The sequence below is a fragment of the Chiloscyllium punctatum genome, chromosome 10, assembly GCF_047496795.1.
Source record: "Chiloscyllium punctatum isolate Juve2018m chromosome 10, sChiPun1.3, whole genome shotgun sequence".
Taxonomy (NCBI): Eukaryota; Metazoa; Chordata; class Chondrichthyes; order Orectolobiformes; family Hemiscylliidae; genus Chiloscyllium; species Chiloscyllium punctatum.
Genome location: NC_092748.1, coordinates 123,561,549 through 123,576,180, shown reverse-complemented (window position 1 = coordinate 123,576,180; position 14,632 = coordinate 123,561,549). Strand labels below are relative to the sequence as shown.

At 44.1% G+C, this 14,632-nt stretch overlaps 1 protein-coding gene across 3 annotated transcripts in view; it reads left to right on the top strand.

Moving 5' to 3' along the window:
* The window catches only part of xrcc5 (X-ray repair complementing defective repair in Chinese hamster cells 5), a 398,838-nt gene that overhangs the window by 144 nt on the left and 384,062 nt on the right, over positions 1 to 14,632 (top strand). For 2 of the 3 annotated variants that reach the window (XR_011961734.1, XM_072580075.1), the window contains exon 1: positions 17 to 62. The exons of the other annotated variant lie outside the window; for it this stretch is intronic. Coding sequence is in view for 1 of the 2 variants with exons in the window: in XM_072580075.1 (XP_072436176.1) it covers positions 45 to 62 (18 nt within the window). In the remaining variant the exon portion in view is untranslated. Of the gene's footprint in view, positions 1 to 16; positions 63 to 14,632 lie in introns of those variants that run through there. 3 annotated transcript variants of the gene reach the window in all.

The following is a 14,632-nucleotide window of genomic DNA, read 5'->3' as shown; positions in this document are numbered from 1 at the left end:
GTGATTGTATCGGAAATGACGCGTCGTTCTGTTGGTTTTGGAAGATGGCGCGAGCGAACAAGGTAAATTGTAAACTTCAGGTTTCTGCAACCAAAGGAATGGATTCATCTTCTCTCTTCGCATTTATTGATCTCTCTGCTCCTTCAGTGCTGCATTTGTTGTTTATTCCTGTTTACCTCGCTCAGTTTTCCCAACTCAATTCCTGAAATGTACTCACTCAGTTTAAATTTTCCTGCAATCTCAGATCACTGCACTGCCGTAATTTGTTTCCATCATAATGTTTCAAAAAAATTGATGTCATTTAAATGTCAGCCATTCTTGCACAAACAACAGGGGGTTCATTCTAAGCCCTGGTGTATAGTATGATCTGAGAATCTAGAGACATTATCCAAATAAGATCCAGATCATACTTTGGGACTCCTGCGGAAATCCAACGATTTAAATACAAATAATAGATAAAACATATAAATTCGTAGTAGGTCTTTCGGCCCGTCAAACCTGCTCTGCTTTTCAGTATAATCAGATATAACCTCATTAGCCACAACATCACAATCTTTCCTACTTCAGATAACTACAAACTGCCGCCTTTGTGAAGAAAATGTCTATTTTCGAAACATTCAATGATTCCACCTCTACCAGAGAATAGCAAAGAGTCATGACTCTGAAATAAAAAAAACCTCTTCACTTACAACTTCACCTCCACTGGGCGGCTCAGTGGTTAGCACTGCTGCCTCACAGCGCGAGGGACCCAGGTCCAATTCCTGCCTTGGGTGATTATCTTTGTGGCGTTTGTACATTCTCCAACTGTCTGCATGGGTTTCCTTTCACAATCCAAAGATGTGCAGATTAGGTGAATGGTCATACTAAATTGCCCATAGTTTTAGGTGCATTAGTCAGAGGTAAATATAGGGTGGGGAATGGGTCTGGGTGGGATACACCTTCAGAAGGTTGGTGTGGACTTGTTGAGCCAAATGGTTTGTTTCCATACTGTAGGGAATCTAATCTAAAAACCTGAATTTTTTTTTCATTTAATGATTTTGTGGGATGTGGGTGTTGCTGGCTGGTCAGCATTTATCGCCTGTTCCTGCTTGCACCTGAGAAGGTGGTGGTGGTCCACTTGTTATGGGTTGATCCACAATGCCATTAGGGAGGGCATTCCAGGATTTGACCCAGCGATGGTGAAGAAATGGCGAAATACTTTGAGGAATTTAAGTGTTTACAAGAAAATTTTCTGAATCAGTATGTGGATGTACCTACTAGAGAAGGTGCAACACCTGACTTATCTTGGAAAATAAAGGAAGGCAGGTGGCTGAGGTGTTAGTAGGTGAGCATTTTGAGGCCGGCAACCATAATTCTGTTAGTTTTAAAGTAGTGTTGGAAAAGGATAGACCGGATCTAAAAGTTAAAGTTCTAAATTGGAGGAAGACCAATTTAGATAGTATTTGGCAAGAACTTTCAAAAGTCAATTGGGGGTGGATGTTTGCAGGTAAAGGGGTGGCTGGAAAATGGGAAGCCTTCAAAAATGAGATAACAAGAGTCTACGGCAAATTTGCTCCCATTGTGGTGAAAGGCAAGGCTGGATGACTAAAGTAATTGAGGTTTTGGTCAAGAAAAGGAACAAACTATTTGTCAGTTATAGACAGTAGAGATCAAGTGACTTCCTAGAAGAATATAAAGGCAATGGGAATATACTTGAGGGAAAACAGGGAACCCAAGATAGCTTTGGCAAATAGGGTTGAGGACAATCAAAAGCGATCTTATAAATACGTTAAGGGAAAAAGGGTAACTAGGGAGAGAACAGTCATTGAGACGTACAGCATGGAAACACACCCTCTGGTCCAACTTGTCCATGCTGACCAGATATCCCAACCTAATCTAGTCCTGCTTGCCAGCACGCGGCCCATATCCCTCCAAACCTACTTATTCATAAGCCTATCCAGATGCCTTCTAAATGTTGCAATCGCACCAGCTTCTACCACTTCCTCTGACAGCTCATTCCATACATGTGTGAAAAAGTTACCCCGGAGCCCTCTTTTATATCTTTCCCCTCTCACCCTAAACCTATGTCCTCAAGTTCTGGACTCCCTGACCCCAGGGAAAAGACTTTGCCTATTTACCCTATACATGCCCCTCATAATTTTGTAAACCTCTGTAAGGTCACCCCTCAGCCTCTGATGCTCCAGGGAAAACAGCCCCAGCCTATTCAGCCCAGCCCTTTTGGTCAAATCCTCCAACCCTGGTAATATCCTTGTAAATCTTTTCTGAACCTTTTCAAGTTTCACAATATCATTCTGATAGGAAGGAGACCAGAATTGCACACAATATTCCAAAAGTGGCCTAAGTAATGTCATGTACAGCCACAACATGACCTCCCAACTCCTGTACTCAATACTCTGACTAATAAAAGCATACAAGGAGCTATGAACCTCCACACCAAGGTCTTTTTGTTCATCAACACTCTCTAGGGCCTTACCATTAAGTGTATAAATCCTGCTAAGATTTGCGTTCCCAAAATGCAGTACCTCGCATTTATCTAAATTAAATTCCAGCTGCCACTACTGAGCTCATTGGCCCATTTGATCAAGATCCCGTTGTAATCTGAGGGCCCCTTAAAGATCAGCAAGGTGCCAATGTGTGGAACCCCAGGAGGTGGGGAAGATACTAAATGTGCATTTTACATCTGGGTGTACGGTAGAAAAGGATATGGAGGGTGCAGAACATGGCGAAATAAATCCATTACTTTTCGTCATTGAAATAAATGATTTGGATGTGAGCTGAAGAGGTATAGTTAGTTGGTTTGCAGATGACACCAAAATTGAAGGTGCAGAAAAAGGTTACGTTGGATTACAATGGGATCTTGATCAGATAAGCCAGTGGGCTGAGGAGTGAGAGATGGAGTTTAATTTAAATGGGAGGTGCTGCATTTTAGGAAAGCAAATCTTAGCAGGACTTATACACGTAATGATAAGGTCCTAGGTAATGTTGCTAAACAAAGAGACCTTGGAGTGCAGGTTCATAGCTCCTTGAAAGTAGAGTCGCAGGTAGATAGGATAGTGAAGAAGGCGTTTGGGATGTTTTTCTTTATTGGTTAGAGTATTGAGTACAGGAGTTGGGAGGTCATGTTGCGGTTGTACACGACATTAGTTAAGCCACTTTTGGAATACTGTGTGCAATTCTGGTCTCCCTGGGTATAGGAAAGATGTTGTGAAACTTGAAAGGGTTCAGAAAAGATTTACAAGGATGTTGCCAAGGTTGGAAGGCTTGAGCTGTGGAGAGGCTGAATTGGCTGGGGCTATTTTCCCTTGAGTTTTGGAGGCTGAGGGATGACCCTAGAGGTTTATAAAATATTGAGAGGCATGAATAAGAGAAATAGACAATGATCTTTTCTCCGGGATAGGCGAGTCCAAAATAGAGGATATAGGTTTAGGGTGAGAGGGGAAAGATTTAAAAGGGACCTAAGGAACAACTTGTTCCTGCAGAGGGTGATACATGTATGGAATGATCGTCAGAGGAAGTGGTGGAGGCTGGTACAATAGCAACATTTAAAAGGCATTTGGATGGGTATATGAATAAGAAGGGCTTGGAAGGATATTTGCCAAATGCTGGTGAAGGGGACTAGATTTATTTCGAGTATCTGGTCAGCATGAATGTATTGGACCAAAAGTATGTATTGGACCAAAAGTTCTATTTCCATGCTGAACATCTGTATGATGGTAAGTCAGGATGGTGAGTGGCTTGGAGGGGAACTTGAAGATAGTGGTGTTCCCACGTGTCTCCTGCCCTTGTCCTTGTAGATGGAAGTGGTTGTGGGTTATGAAGGTGCTGTCTGAGGATCTTTGGTGAATTTCTGCAGCGCATCTGTAGATAATGCACACTGCTGCTATTGAGTGATGGTAGGAGTAGATGTTTGTGGACAAGCAGTGGGGAGTCATGAGGTGAATTACTTACATTATTCCTAACCTCTGACCTGCTCTAGTAGCCACAATATTTATTTGGCAAGTCCAGTTTAGTTGCTGGTCATTGGTAATTCCGAGGATGTTGATAGCGAGGATATCTGTGATGGTACGTGAGCTCTGAGGAAGGGTCACTGGACTTGAAACGGTAACACTGATTTCTCTCCACAGATGGTACCAGGCTTGCTGATGCTTTCCAGCAATTTCCGTTTTCATTAGTGCTCTTTATAGGTTCAGTATAATCTCCCATTTCTTGTACCCTGTGCCCCAATTAGTGGTGCCTATAATACTTACTGCCTTTTCACAGTTCGATTTATCAGTTCTGCCACCTTGGATAATTTAGATCTCTGTACACCCGGATCTCTCTGCTTCTGCACATCTGTCAGAATAGTTTTCTTTACTTCATGTCATCTTTGTATCAAAGTGAATTATCTCACACTTACCTGCACTGAAATTAATCTGCCACCTATCTGTCCACTCCACTAACTTGAAAATGTCTTTTTGAAATTTTATACTGTCCTCGCAGTTTACAATTTCTCCAACTTTTGCATTATCTAGAAAATTTCTGGAATAGACTCCTGCATGCCAAGATGTAGATCATTTATGTAAAGAAAAGCAAGGGTCCCAATATAAGTTCCTGAGGAACATCACGACAAACCTTCCTTCAGTCCTTAAAAATATCCATTAAGCATTACTTTTAGTACTTTCTGTACCTCCAACCATTTTGTATATTTTTCTCACTGTTTTTTTAGATTAGACTACAGTGTGGAAACAGGCCCTTTGACCCAACAAGTCCACACCGCCCCGCCGAAGCGCAACCCACCCATACCCCTACATTTACCCCTTCACCTAACACTATGGCCAATTCACCTGACCTGCACATCTTTGGACTGTGGGAGGAAACCGGACCACCCGGAGGAAACCCACGCAGACACGGGGAGAACATGCAAACTCCACACATTCAGTCGCCTGAGGCGGGAATTGAACCCGGGTCTCTGGCGCTGTGAGGCAGCAGTGCTAACCACTGTGCCACCGTGCCACCCCCAGAGGTACAGAGGTTCTGTACCTCTTATTTCTTGATTGTCTCTCTTTCTTTCTCTCCCCACTCTCTCATCACCTTTTTCCTCTCCTCTTCCCCCTTTCCTACCCTTCTCCCCTGTTTTCCATTTTGCCTCTGATTCACCCATCCCCCACATATTTTGTCACTTGGCACTGGCTTCAGTCATTGTCATTCACAGCTCCGAATCTCCCTAATCTCTCTATGCACTGTCATTATCACCTCTTTATTGCTATCTTTGCTTCTGCAGCTACACTGGCACCACTCCCCACCTTTTCCACCGCTACATCGATGACTGTATCGGCGCTACCTCGTGCTCCCACGAGGAGGTTGAACAGTTCATCCACGTTACTGACACCTTCCACCCCGACCTCAAATTTACCTGGACCGTCTCAGACTCCTCCCTCCCCTTCCTAGACCTCTCCATTTCTATCTCGGGTGACCGACTCAACACGGACGTTTACTATAAACTGACCGACTCCCACAGCTACCTAGATTACACCTCCTTCCACCCTGTCCCCTGTAAAAACGCCATCCCATATTCCCAATTCCTTCGCCTCTGCCGCATCTGCTCCCAGGAGGACCAATTCCAATACCGAACATCCCAGATGGCCTCCTTCTTCAAAGACTGCAATTTCCCCTCAGACGTGGTTGACGATGCTGTCCACCGCATCTCCTCCACTTCCCACTCCTCCGCCCTTGAACCCCGCCCCTCCAATCGCCACCAGGACAGAACCCCACTGGTCCTCACCTACCACCCCACCAACCTCCAGATACATCATATCATCCTTCGTCATTTCCGCCACCTCCAAACAGACCCCACCACCAAGGGTATATTTTCCTCCCCTCCCCTATCAGCATTCCGGAAAGAACACTCCCTCCGCGACTCCCTCGTCAGGTCCACACGCCCCACCAACCCAACCTCCACTCCCGGCACCTTCCCCTGCAACCGCGAGAAATGCAAAACTTGCGCCCACACCTCCTCCCTCACTTCCCTCCGAGGCCCCATGGGATCCTTCCATATCCGTTACAAGTTCACCTGCACCTCCACACACATCATTTACTGCATCCACTGCACCCAATGTGGCCTCCTCTACATTGGGGAGACAGGCCGCCTACTTGCGGAATGTTTCAGAGAACACCTCTGGAACATCCGGACCAAGCAACCCAATCGCCCCGTGGCTGAACACTTTAACTCCCCCTCCCACTCCGCCAAGGACATGCAGGTCCTTGGCCTCCTCCATCGCCAGACCATGGCAACACGACACCTGGAGGAAGAGCACCTCATCTTCCGCCTAGGAACTGTCCAACCACAAGGGATGAATGCAGATTTCTCCAGCTTCCTCATTTCCTCTCCCCCCACCACCTTATCTCAGTCCCAACCCTCGGACTCAGCACTGCCTTCTTGACCTGCAATCTTCTTCCCGATCTCTCCACCCCCCACCCCCTCTCTGGCCTATCACCCTCACCTTAACCTCCTTCCACCTATTCCATTCCCAACGCCCCCTCCCCCAAGTCCCTCCTCCCTACCTTTTATCTTAGCCTGCTTGGCACAACCTCCTCATTCCTGAAGAAGGGCTTATGCCTGAAACGCCGATTCTCCTGCTCCTTGGATGCTGCCTGACCTGCTGTGCTTTTCCAGCAACACATTTTTCACCTTTGCTTCTGAAGCCATGACTCACCTTCTCTCAGCCGAGTATAAATACCTCCCTATTTCTCCCTTTTTTTTAGCTTTCACAAAGGGTCAGTTAGATTCGAAACGTCAGCTTTTTTCTCCTTACAGATGCTGCCAGACCTGCTGAGATTTTCCAGCATTTTAGAACAATACAGCGCAGAACAGGCCCTCGGCCCTCAATGTTGCACCGACCTGTGAACTAATCTAGCCCATACCCCTACACTATCCCATCATCATCCACGTGCTTATCCAAAGATTTTTTAAATCACCCTAATGTGGCTGAGTTGACTACATTGGGAGTAAGGACATTCCACACTCTTACCACTCTGAGTAAAGAACCTGCCTCTGACATCTGTCTTAAATCTATATTCCAGCATCCACAGTAATTTGCTTTTATTTTTAAATTTTGTATTCATGTTGTGACTGATCTTTCATTCCATGACTGATCACTTTCCTCATAAGTCTGTGGTGTGGCTCTCTTTCAAACTCCTTTTGGAAATGCATGCACACCAGGTCAATGACCTCACTCTCAGCATTAAAAGAGTCAGGAGTTGTGCAGTACAGAAGCAGACACTTTGGTCCAACTTGTCCATGTCGACCAGATTTCCTAAATTCATCTAGTCCCATTTGCCAGTGTTTGGCCCATACCCTCTAAACCCTTCCTATTCATGTACCCATCCAGATGCCTATTAAATGTTGTAGTTGAATTAGCGTCTGGCAGCTCATTCCATAAATGCACCACCGTCTTGCATGAAAAAGTTGCCCCTTAGGTCCCTTTTATATCCTTCCTCTCTCACCTAAAAGCTATACTCTCCAGTTTTGAGTTCCTCTACCTGGGAAAAAGACCTTGGCTATTCAATGTATCCATGCTACTCATGATCTTGTAGACCTCTATAAACTTATCACTCAGCCTCCGATGCTCCAGGGAAAGTAGCCACAGCTTATTCAGTGTCTCCCTATAGCTGAAACTCTCCAACCCTGGCGACATTCTTGTAAATCTTTTCTGAACCCTTTCAAGTTTCACAACATCTTTCCTGTAGCAGAGAGACCAGAATTATCTCTGTTACCACTTCAAAAAACGCCAGCAAGTTATTTTGACATAGACAATAGGTGCAGGAGTAGGCTATTCTGCCCTTCGAGCCTGCACCACCATTCATTATGATCATGGCTGATCATCCTCAATCAGTATCCTGTTCCTGCCTTATCTCCATAACCCTTGATTCCACTATCCTTGAGAGCTCTATCCTGCTCTTTCTTAAACGAATCCAGAGACTGGGCCTCCACTGCCTTCTGGGGCAGAGCATTCCACACACCCAACACTCTCTGGGTGAAGAAGTTTCTCCTCATCTCCTAAATGGCCTACCCCTTATTTTTAAGCTGTGTCCTCTGGTTCGGGACTCACCCATCAGCGGAAACGTGTTTCCTGCCTCCAGAGTGTCCAATCCTTTAATAATCTTATACGTCTCAATCAGATCCCCTCTCAGTCTTCTAAACTCAAGGGTATACAAGCTCAGTCGCTCCAATCTTTCAAAGTAAGATAGTCCCGCCATTCCCGGAATTGACCTCGTGAACATATGCTGCACTCCCTCAATAGCCAGAATGTCTTTCCTCAAATTTGGAAACCAGAACCACGCACACTATTCCAGGTGCGGTCTCACCAGGGCCCTGTACAGCTGCAGAAGAACCTCTTTGCTTCTATACTCAATCCCTTCTGTTATGAAGGCCAGCATGCTATTAGCTTTCTTCACTACCTGCTGTACCTGCATGCTTGCCTTCATTGACTGGTGTACAAGAACACCCAGATCTCTTTGTATTGCCCCTTTACCTAACTTGACTCCATTTAGGTATTAATCTGCCTTCTTGTTCTTGCCACCAAAGTGGATAACCATACATTTATCCACATTAAACTGTATCTGCCATGCAGATCTGTCCACTCTGTCCATTCACCTAACCTGTCCAGGTCACCCTGTAATCTCCAAACATTCTCCTCACATTTCACCCTGCCACCCAGCTTTGTATCATTAGCAAATTTGCTAATGTTACTATTAATACCATCTTCTATATCATTAATATATATTGTAAAAAGCTGCGGTCCCAGCACTGATCCCTCCGGTACCCCACTGGTCACTGTCTGCCATTCCGAAAGGGAGCCGTTTATCACTACTCTTTGTTTCCTGTCAGCCAACCAATTTTCAATCCAAGTCAGTACTTTGCCCCCAATACCATGCGCCCTAATTTTGCTCACTAACCTCCTATGTGGGACTTTATCAAAGGCTTTCTGAAAGTCCAGGTACAGTACATCTACTGGATCTCTCTTGTCCATCTTCAGAGTTACATCCTCAAAAAATTCCAGAAGATTAGTCAAGCATGATTTCCCCTTCATAAATCCATGCTGCCTCTGACCTATCCTGTTACTGCTATCCAGATGTGCCGTAATTTCATCCTTTATAATAGACTCCAGCATCTTTCCCACCACTGAGGTCAGACTAACTGGTCTATAATTTCCTGCTTTCTCTCTCGCTCCTTTCTTAAAATGTGGTACAACATTAGCCACCCTCCAATCCGCAGGAACTGATCCCGTATCTATCAAACTCTGGAAAATAATCTCCAAGGCATCCATGATTTCTAGAGCCACCTCCTTCAGTACCCTGGGATGTAGACCATCAGGCCCCGGGGACTTATCAGCCTTCAGACCTAACAGTCTCTCCAACACCAATTCCTGGCAAATATAAATTCCCTTCAGTTCAGGTCCTTCAGCCACTGTCACCTCAGGACATGATTTTCACTTTACTAGTTTTTGCTCACTCTTCAGAATCAAACCACATTTTTCCATGTGAGTAATAGTTCTACCTTGAATAGTTATTTCTAGAAGTTTCCCCATAACTGAAGTTAAACTTAGTGAATTGTAATTGTTCAGCCTGTCATTACAAACTTTTTGGAACAAGAGCATAATGTTTGTAGTTATCCAGCCCACGAGCAGCATCCTCGAATCTAGGGAAGACTAATGTAGTAATATTGGGTACCATTTCTAAGATGCACTGCTTAAATTCACCAAACTCCTTAGACAACACATTATTATGGAGAGTTAGCATGGCTTTGTGCAGAGGGAGTGTTGGCTTAGAAATTTGATTGAGGTTTTTTTGATGATGGTTGATGAGGGCAGGATAATGGATGTTGTCGACATGGATTTTATTAAAGCATGGCAGGCTGTTCCAGAAGATTACGTTACATGAGATCTATAGTGAGTTGGCAAGTTGGATTCAAAATTGGTTTGGTCTTAGAAGACAGAGGGTATTTTGGAGAGTTTTTTTTTGACTCAAGATGAGTGCACAGTGTTGTTCCACAAGAATCAGGGCTGGAATTACTGATGTTTGTAATATAAATAATTTGAATAAAATTGTAGGTGATCTGATTAGTAAATTTCCAGAGAATTTGTGGTATTATGGATAGTGAGGAAAGTTGTCAAAGGATACAGCAAGATATAAATCAGTTGGAAAATTGAGTGAAGAAATGGCAGATGGAGTGTAATCTGGATGAGTATGAGTTGATGCATTTTGGGAGGTCAAATGCAAAAGCAAAATATGCAATAAATGGCCAGACCCTTTAGGAGCATTGATATTCAGAGGGATCTTGGGGTGCAAATCAATAGCTCACTGAAAGTGACCACACAACTGTATAAGGTGGCAAAGCATGCTTGCCTTCACCAGGTCGGTGTATTGAGTGTCGAAGTTGTCAAGTCATATTGGGGGTGTTTAAAACTTTAGTCATGCCACATTTGGAGTATTGTGTGCAGTTCTGGTTCCCAAATCTGGAAGGATGCAGAGATTGGACAAGCTTGGATTGTTTTCATTGGAGCTTCAGATGCTGAGGGGCGACCTGAAACAAGTACGTAAAATTATGCGAGGCACAGATTAGGCAGATAATCGGAGTCTTTTTCCAAAGATGAATATTAGATTACACTACTGTGTGGAAACAGGCCCTTCAGCCCAACAAGTCCACATCGACCGGCCGAAGCGCAACCCACCCATACCCCTACATTTACCCCTTACCTAACACTACAGTCAATTTAGCATGGCCAATTCACCTGACCTGCACATCTTTGGACTGTGGGAGGAAACCGGAGCACCCGGAGGAAACCCACGCAGACACGGGGAGAACGTGCAAACTCCACACAGTCAGTCGCCTGAGGCGGGAATTGAACCCAGGTCTCAGGTGCTGTGAGGCAGCAGTGCTAACCACTGTGCCACCGTGCCACCCACTATCTCAGATGCTAGTGTGCATAAGTTTAAGGTGACAGGGGGATGCATGTATTTTTACATTGAAGATAATAGTGCCTTGAGCATGCTGCTGGGGTGGTGGTTGAAGCAGATATGATAGCAATATTTAAGAGGCATTTAGATTGACACTGATCAGGCAGGGGATAGAGGAATGTCAGATGTCATCGTAGAATCCCTACAGTGTGAAAATAGGCTATTTGGCCCAACAAGCCACACAGACCCTCTGAAGAGATCCATTCCCCAACCCTATTATATGGACCATGTGCAGGCAGATAGATTTAGTTTGTCATGGCCAGTACAGACACAGTGGACCGAAAGGCCTGTTTGCGTGGTGTACTATTCTGTGTTCTTATACCTTCCAAAAGTCTGACTACTATCAACCAGAAAAGATGAGGGCAGCAAATACATGGGAACACCACACCTGCATGGTCTGCCCCAAAGCCACTTACCATCCAGGCTTGGAAAGACATTGCCGTTCCTTCAGGGTTGCTGGTTAAAATCCTGGAACTCCATCCTTAATGGCATTGTGGGTAGACTGTTATGACAAAGGCATAGCAAGCAAAACCAAACGATCTTCTATCACTGGATTCTTAATACAGTGAAATTAAAGCAAATAATGACCCTCAAAATAGCTCAATTGTTCCTAACACAGACTTGACAAATAACAGATCTTGGACACCAAGTTTATAACTTCAACAAAAGTTAACCATCTATTACTAAAAATGTAACTTTAGAAGAGCACAAATAAAGTACAAGGCAATCTAATTAATATCTAGGACCTTCTTTGATCATAAACCCTACTCACGGACTGACTGACAGACTCTGTTAAGGGATAAATTAAAAAAAGACAAAAAGAATTGATGAATATCAGGCCTTCATGAAATCCTTGGACAATTGGTTAGACTACAGGTACATAAGATTGTAAATCTGGCTTGAATTTCAAGGTCACCAGCCAATGCAAACAGCTTCCACAGACCTCTGGACACTTACTTATTTCTCACAGATCAGATTCCTTTCTTAGTACCTTCAATATGATCTCTTCAACAACATGGAATATATACAGTCCTTTGAAGTTGATTACTGGATGATGACTAGAGAGAGCGAAAACAAAAAGCACCCACTCCTGAAGGTTCCAAATTAAAACTGACCCCTGCCCAAACCCTAATCAGAATCAATTCAATCTTTGTTTTCTCTTTTCATTTCAACATTCTGTGCGATTGGCTGGCCAGCATCTGTCCAACCAGCCACCAGTTCCTGAGTATAGCAATATCTTGAAGCTGAAATGTTTACACTATCCTTAGGGCAGTAATTAACATGCATCATCTTTCCAGTCCTGTTATCAACAGCAAACATCTGTAACAAAATAGGAATTATTGGAGAACCTCAGTAGGTCTGGTAGCAATTATGGAGGGAAAGCAGAGGCAATCTTTTTGGTCCAGAGGGAATTCTACAGGTGGTGGTGTTTTTATGTACCTGCTGCCCTTGTTCTTCTAAATAGAAGTGTTCTTGGATTTGGAAGCTGTTGTCTGAGGATCTTTAGTTAATTTCTGCAGTGCATTTTGTAGGTAGTACACATCGGTGATACTGACTGTTGGTGCAGCAGGGAGTGGATGCTTGTAGTTGAGCCAGTCATTTGGAAAAGCATAGCGTGATTAAAGGCAGTCAGCATGGCTTTGTGAGGGATAGATTATTCCTTACAAATCTTATTGAAATGTTTTTGAGGAGGTGTCAAGACAGGCCGATGAAAGTCGAGCAGTGGATGTGGTGTATATGGACTTCAGCAAGGCATTTGATAAGGTTCCCCACGGTAGGCTCATTCATAAAGTCAGGAGGTATGGAATACAGGGAAATTTGGCTGTCTGGATTCAGAATTGGTTGGCTGACAGAAGGCAGAGAGTGGTTGTTGATGGTAAGTATTCTGCCTGGAAGTCAGTGGTGAGTGGTGTCCCACAGGGCTCTGTTCCTGGGCATCTGCTCTTTGTAGTTTTTATAAATGACTTGGATGAGGAGACTGAGGGATGGCTTAGTAATTTTGCCGATGACACAAAGGTTGGAGGTACCGTTGATAATATTGAGGGCTATTGCAGACTGCAGCGCGACATAGAACAGGATGCAGAGCTGGGCTGAGAAATGGTAGATGGAGTTCAACCTGGATAAATGCAATTTGGAAGGTCGAACTCTAGTACTGAGTATAGGATTAAAGACAGAATTCTTGGCAGTGTGGAGTAACAGTGGGATCTTGGTGTTCAAGTGCATAGATCCCTCAAAGTTGCCACCCAAGTGGATAGGGTTGTTAAGAAAGCATACGGTGTTTTGGCTTTCTTTAACAGGGGGATTGAGTTTAAGAGCCACAAGGTTTTGCTGCAGCTCAACAAGACTCTGGTTAGACCTCACTTGGAATATTGTGTCCAGTTCTGGTCGCCCTACTATAGGAAAGATATGGAGGATTTGGAGAGGGTGCAAAGAAGATTTACCAGGATGCTGCCTGGACTGGAGGGCTTGCCTTACGAAGAAAGGTTGACTAAGCTCGGACTTGTCTCTCTGGAGAGGAGGAAGAAGAGAGGAGACCTGATCGAAGTGTACAAGGTAATAATAGGAATAGATAGAGTCAATAGCCGGAGACTTTTCCGAGGGCAGGATTGACTGGCACGAGGGGTCATAGTTTAAGGTGTTAGGAGGAATGTCAGAGGTCGGTTCTTTATGCAGAGAGTTGTGAATGCATAGGCTGCGTTGCCAGCAATGGTAGTAGAAGCAGAATCATTAGGGACATTTAAGCAACTGCTGGACATGTGCATGGACAGCAATGAATTGAGGGGTGCGTAAGTTAAGTTGTTTTATTTTAGATTAGGAATAATCCTCGGCCCAACATTGTGGGCCGAAAGGCCTGTTCTGTGCTGTACTTTTCTATGTTTCTGTGTTCAAGTGGGCTGCTTTGTGCTGAATAGTGTCAAGCTTCTTGAGTATTGTTGGGGGATTCAGTCATAGTAACACCATTGAATGGTAGTTGGATTTTCTCTTATTGGTGATGATAATTGTCTGGCATTGTGTGATGCATGCCACTTATAGCCCAAGCCTGGAGGTTGTCCAGATCTTGCTGCATTTGGACATGAACTCCTTCAATACCTGAGGAGTCGCGAATGGTTCCAAACATTGTGTAATCATCAGCAAATATCTCCACTCCTGACCTTTGATGGAGAGAAGATAGTTGTTAAAACAGCTGAAAATGGTTGGATTTAGGGCGCAACCCTGAGGAACTAAGTCTGGGTAACAGAATGTTTGCTCAGTCAATGAAGCCCACATAGAGCATCTCCTAAATAAAAGGAGAAAAATGATACTGAGGCTTAACATAGCAGAGTTCTTTGAGGAATATAAAAAAATGCTAGCGGGGCACTTAACATAAGAACTAGGAACACAAGAACCATCTGGCCCTTCGAGTCTGCTCTGCCATTTGATAAGATCATAGCTGATCTTTTCGTGAATCAGCTGCACTTAACTGCGCTCTCACCGTATCCCTTAATTCATTTATTGTTAAAAAAAAATTATCTTAGCTTTTAGAATGTTAACTGAAGTAGCATCAACGACTTCACTGGGATAGGAATTCCGTACACTTACAACCCTCTGGGTGAAGAAGTTCCTTCTCAATTCAGTCCTAAATCTGCTCCCCCTAATT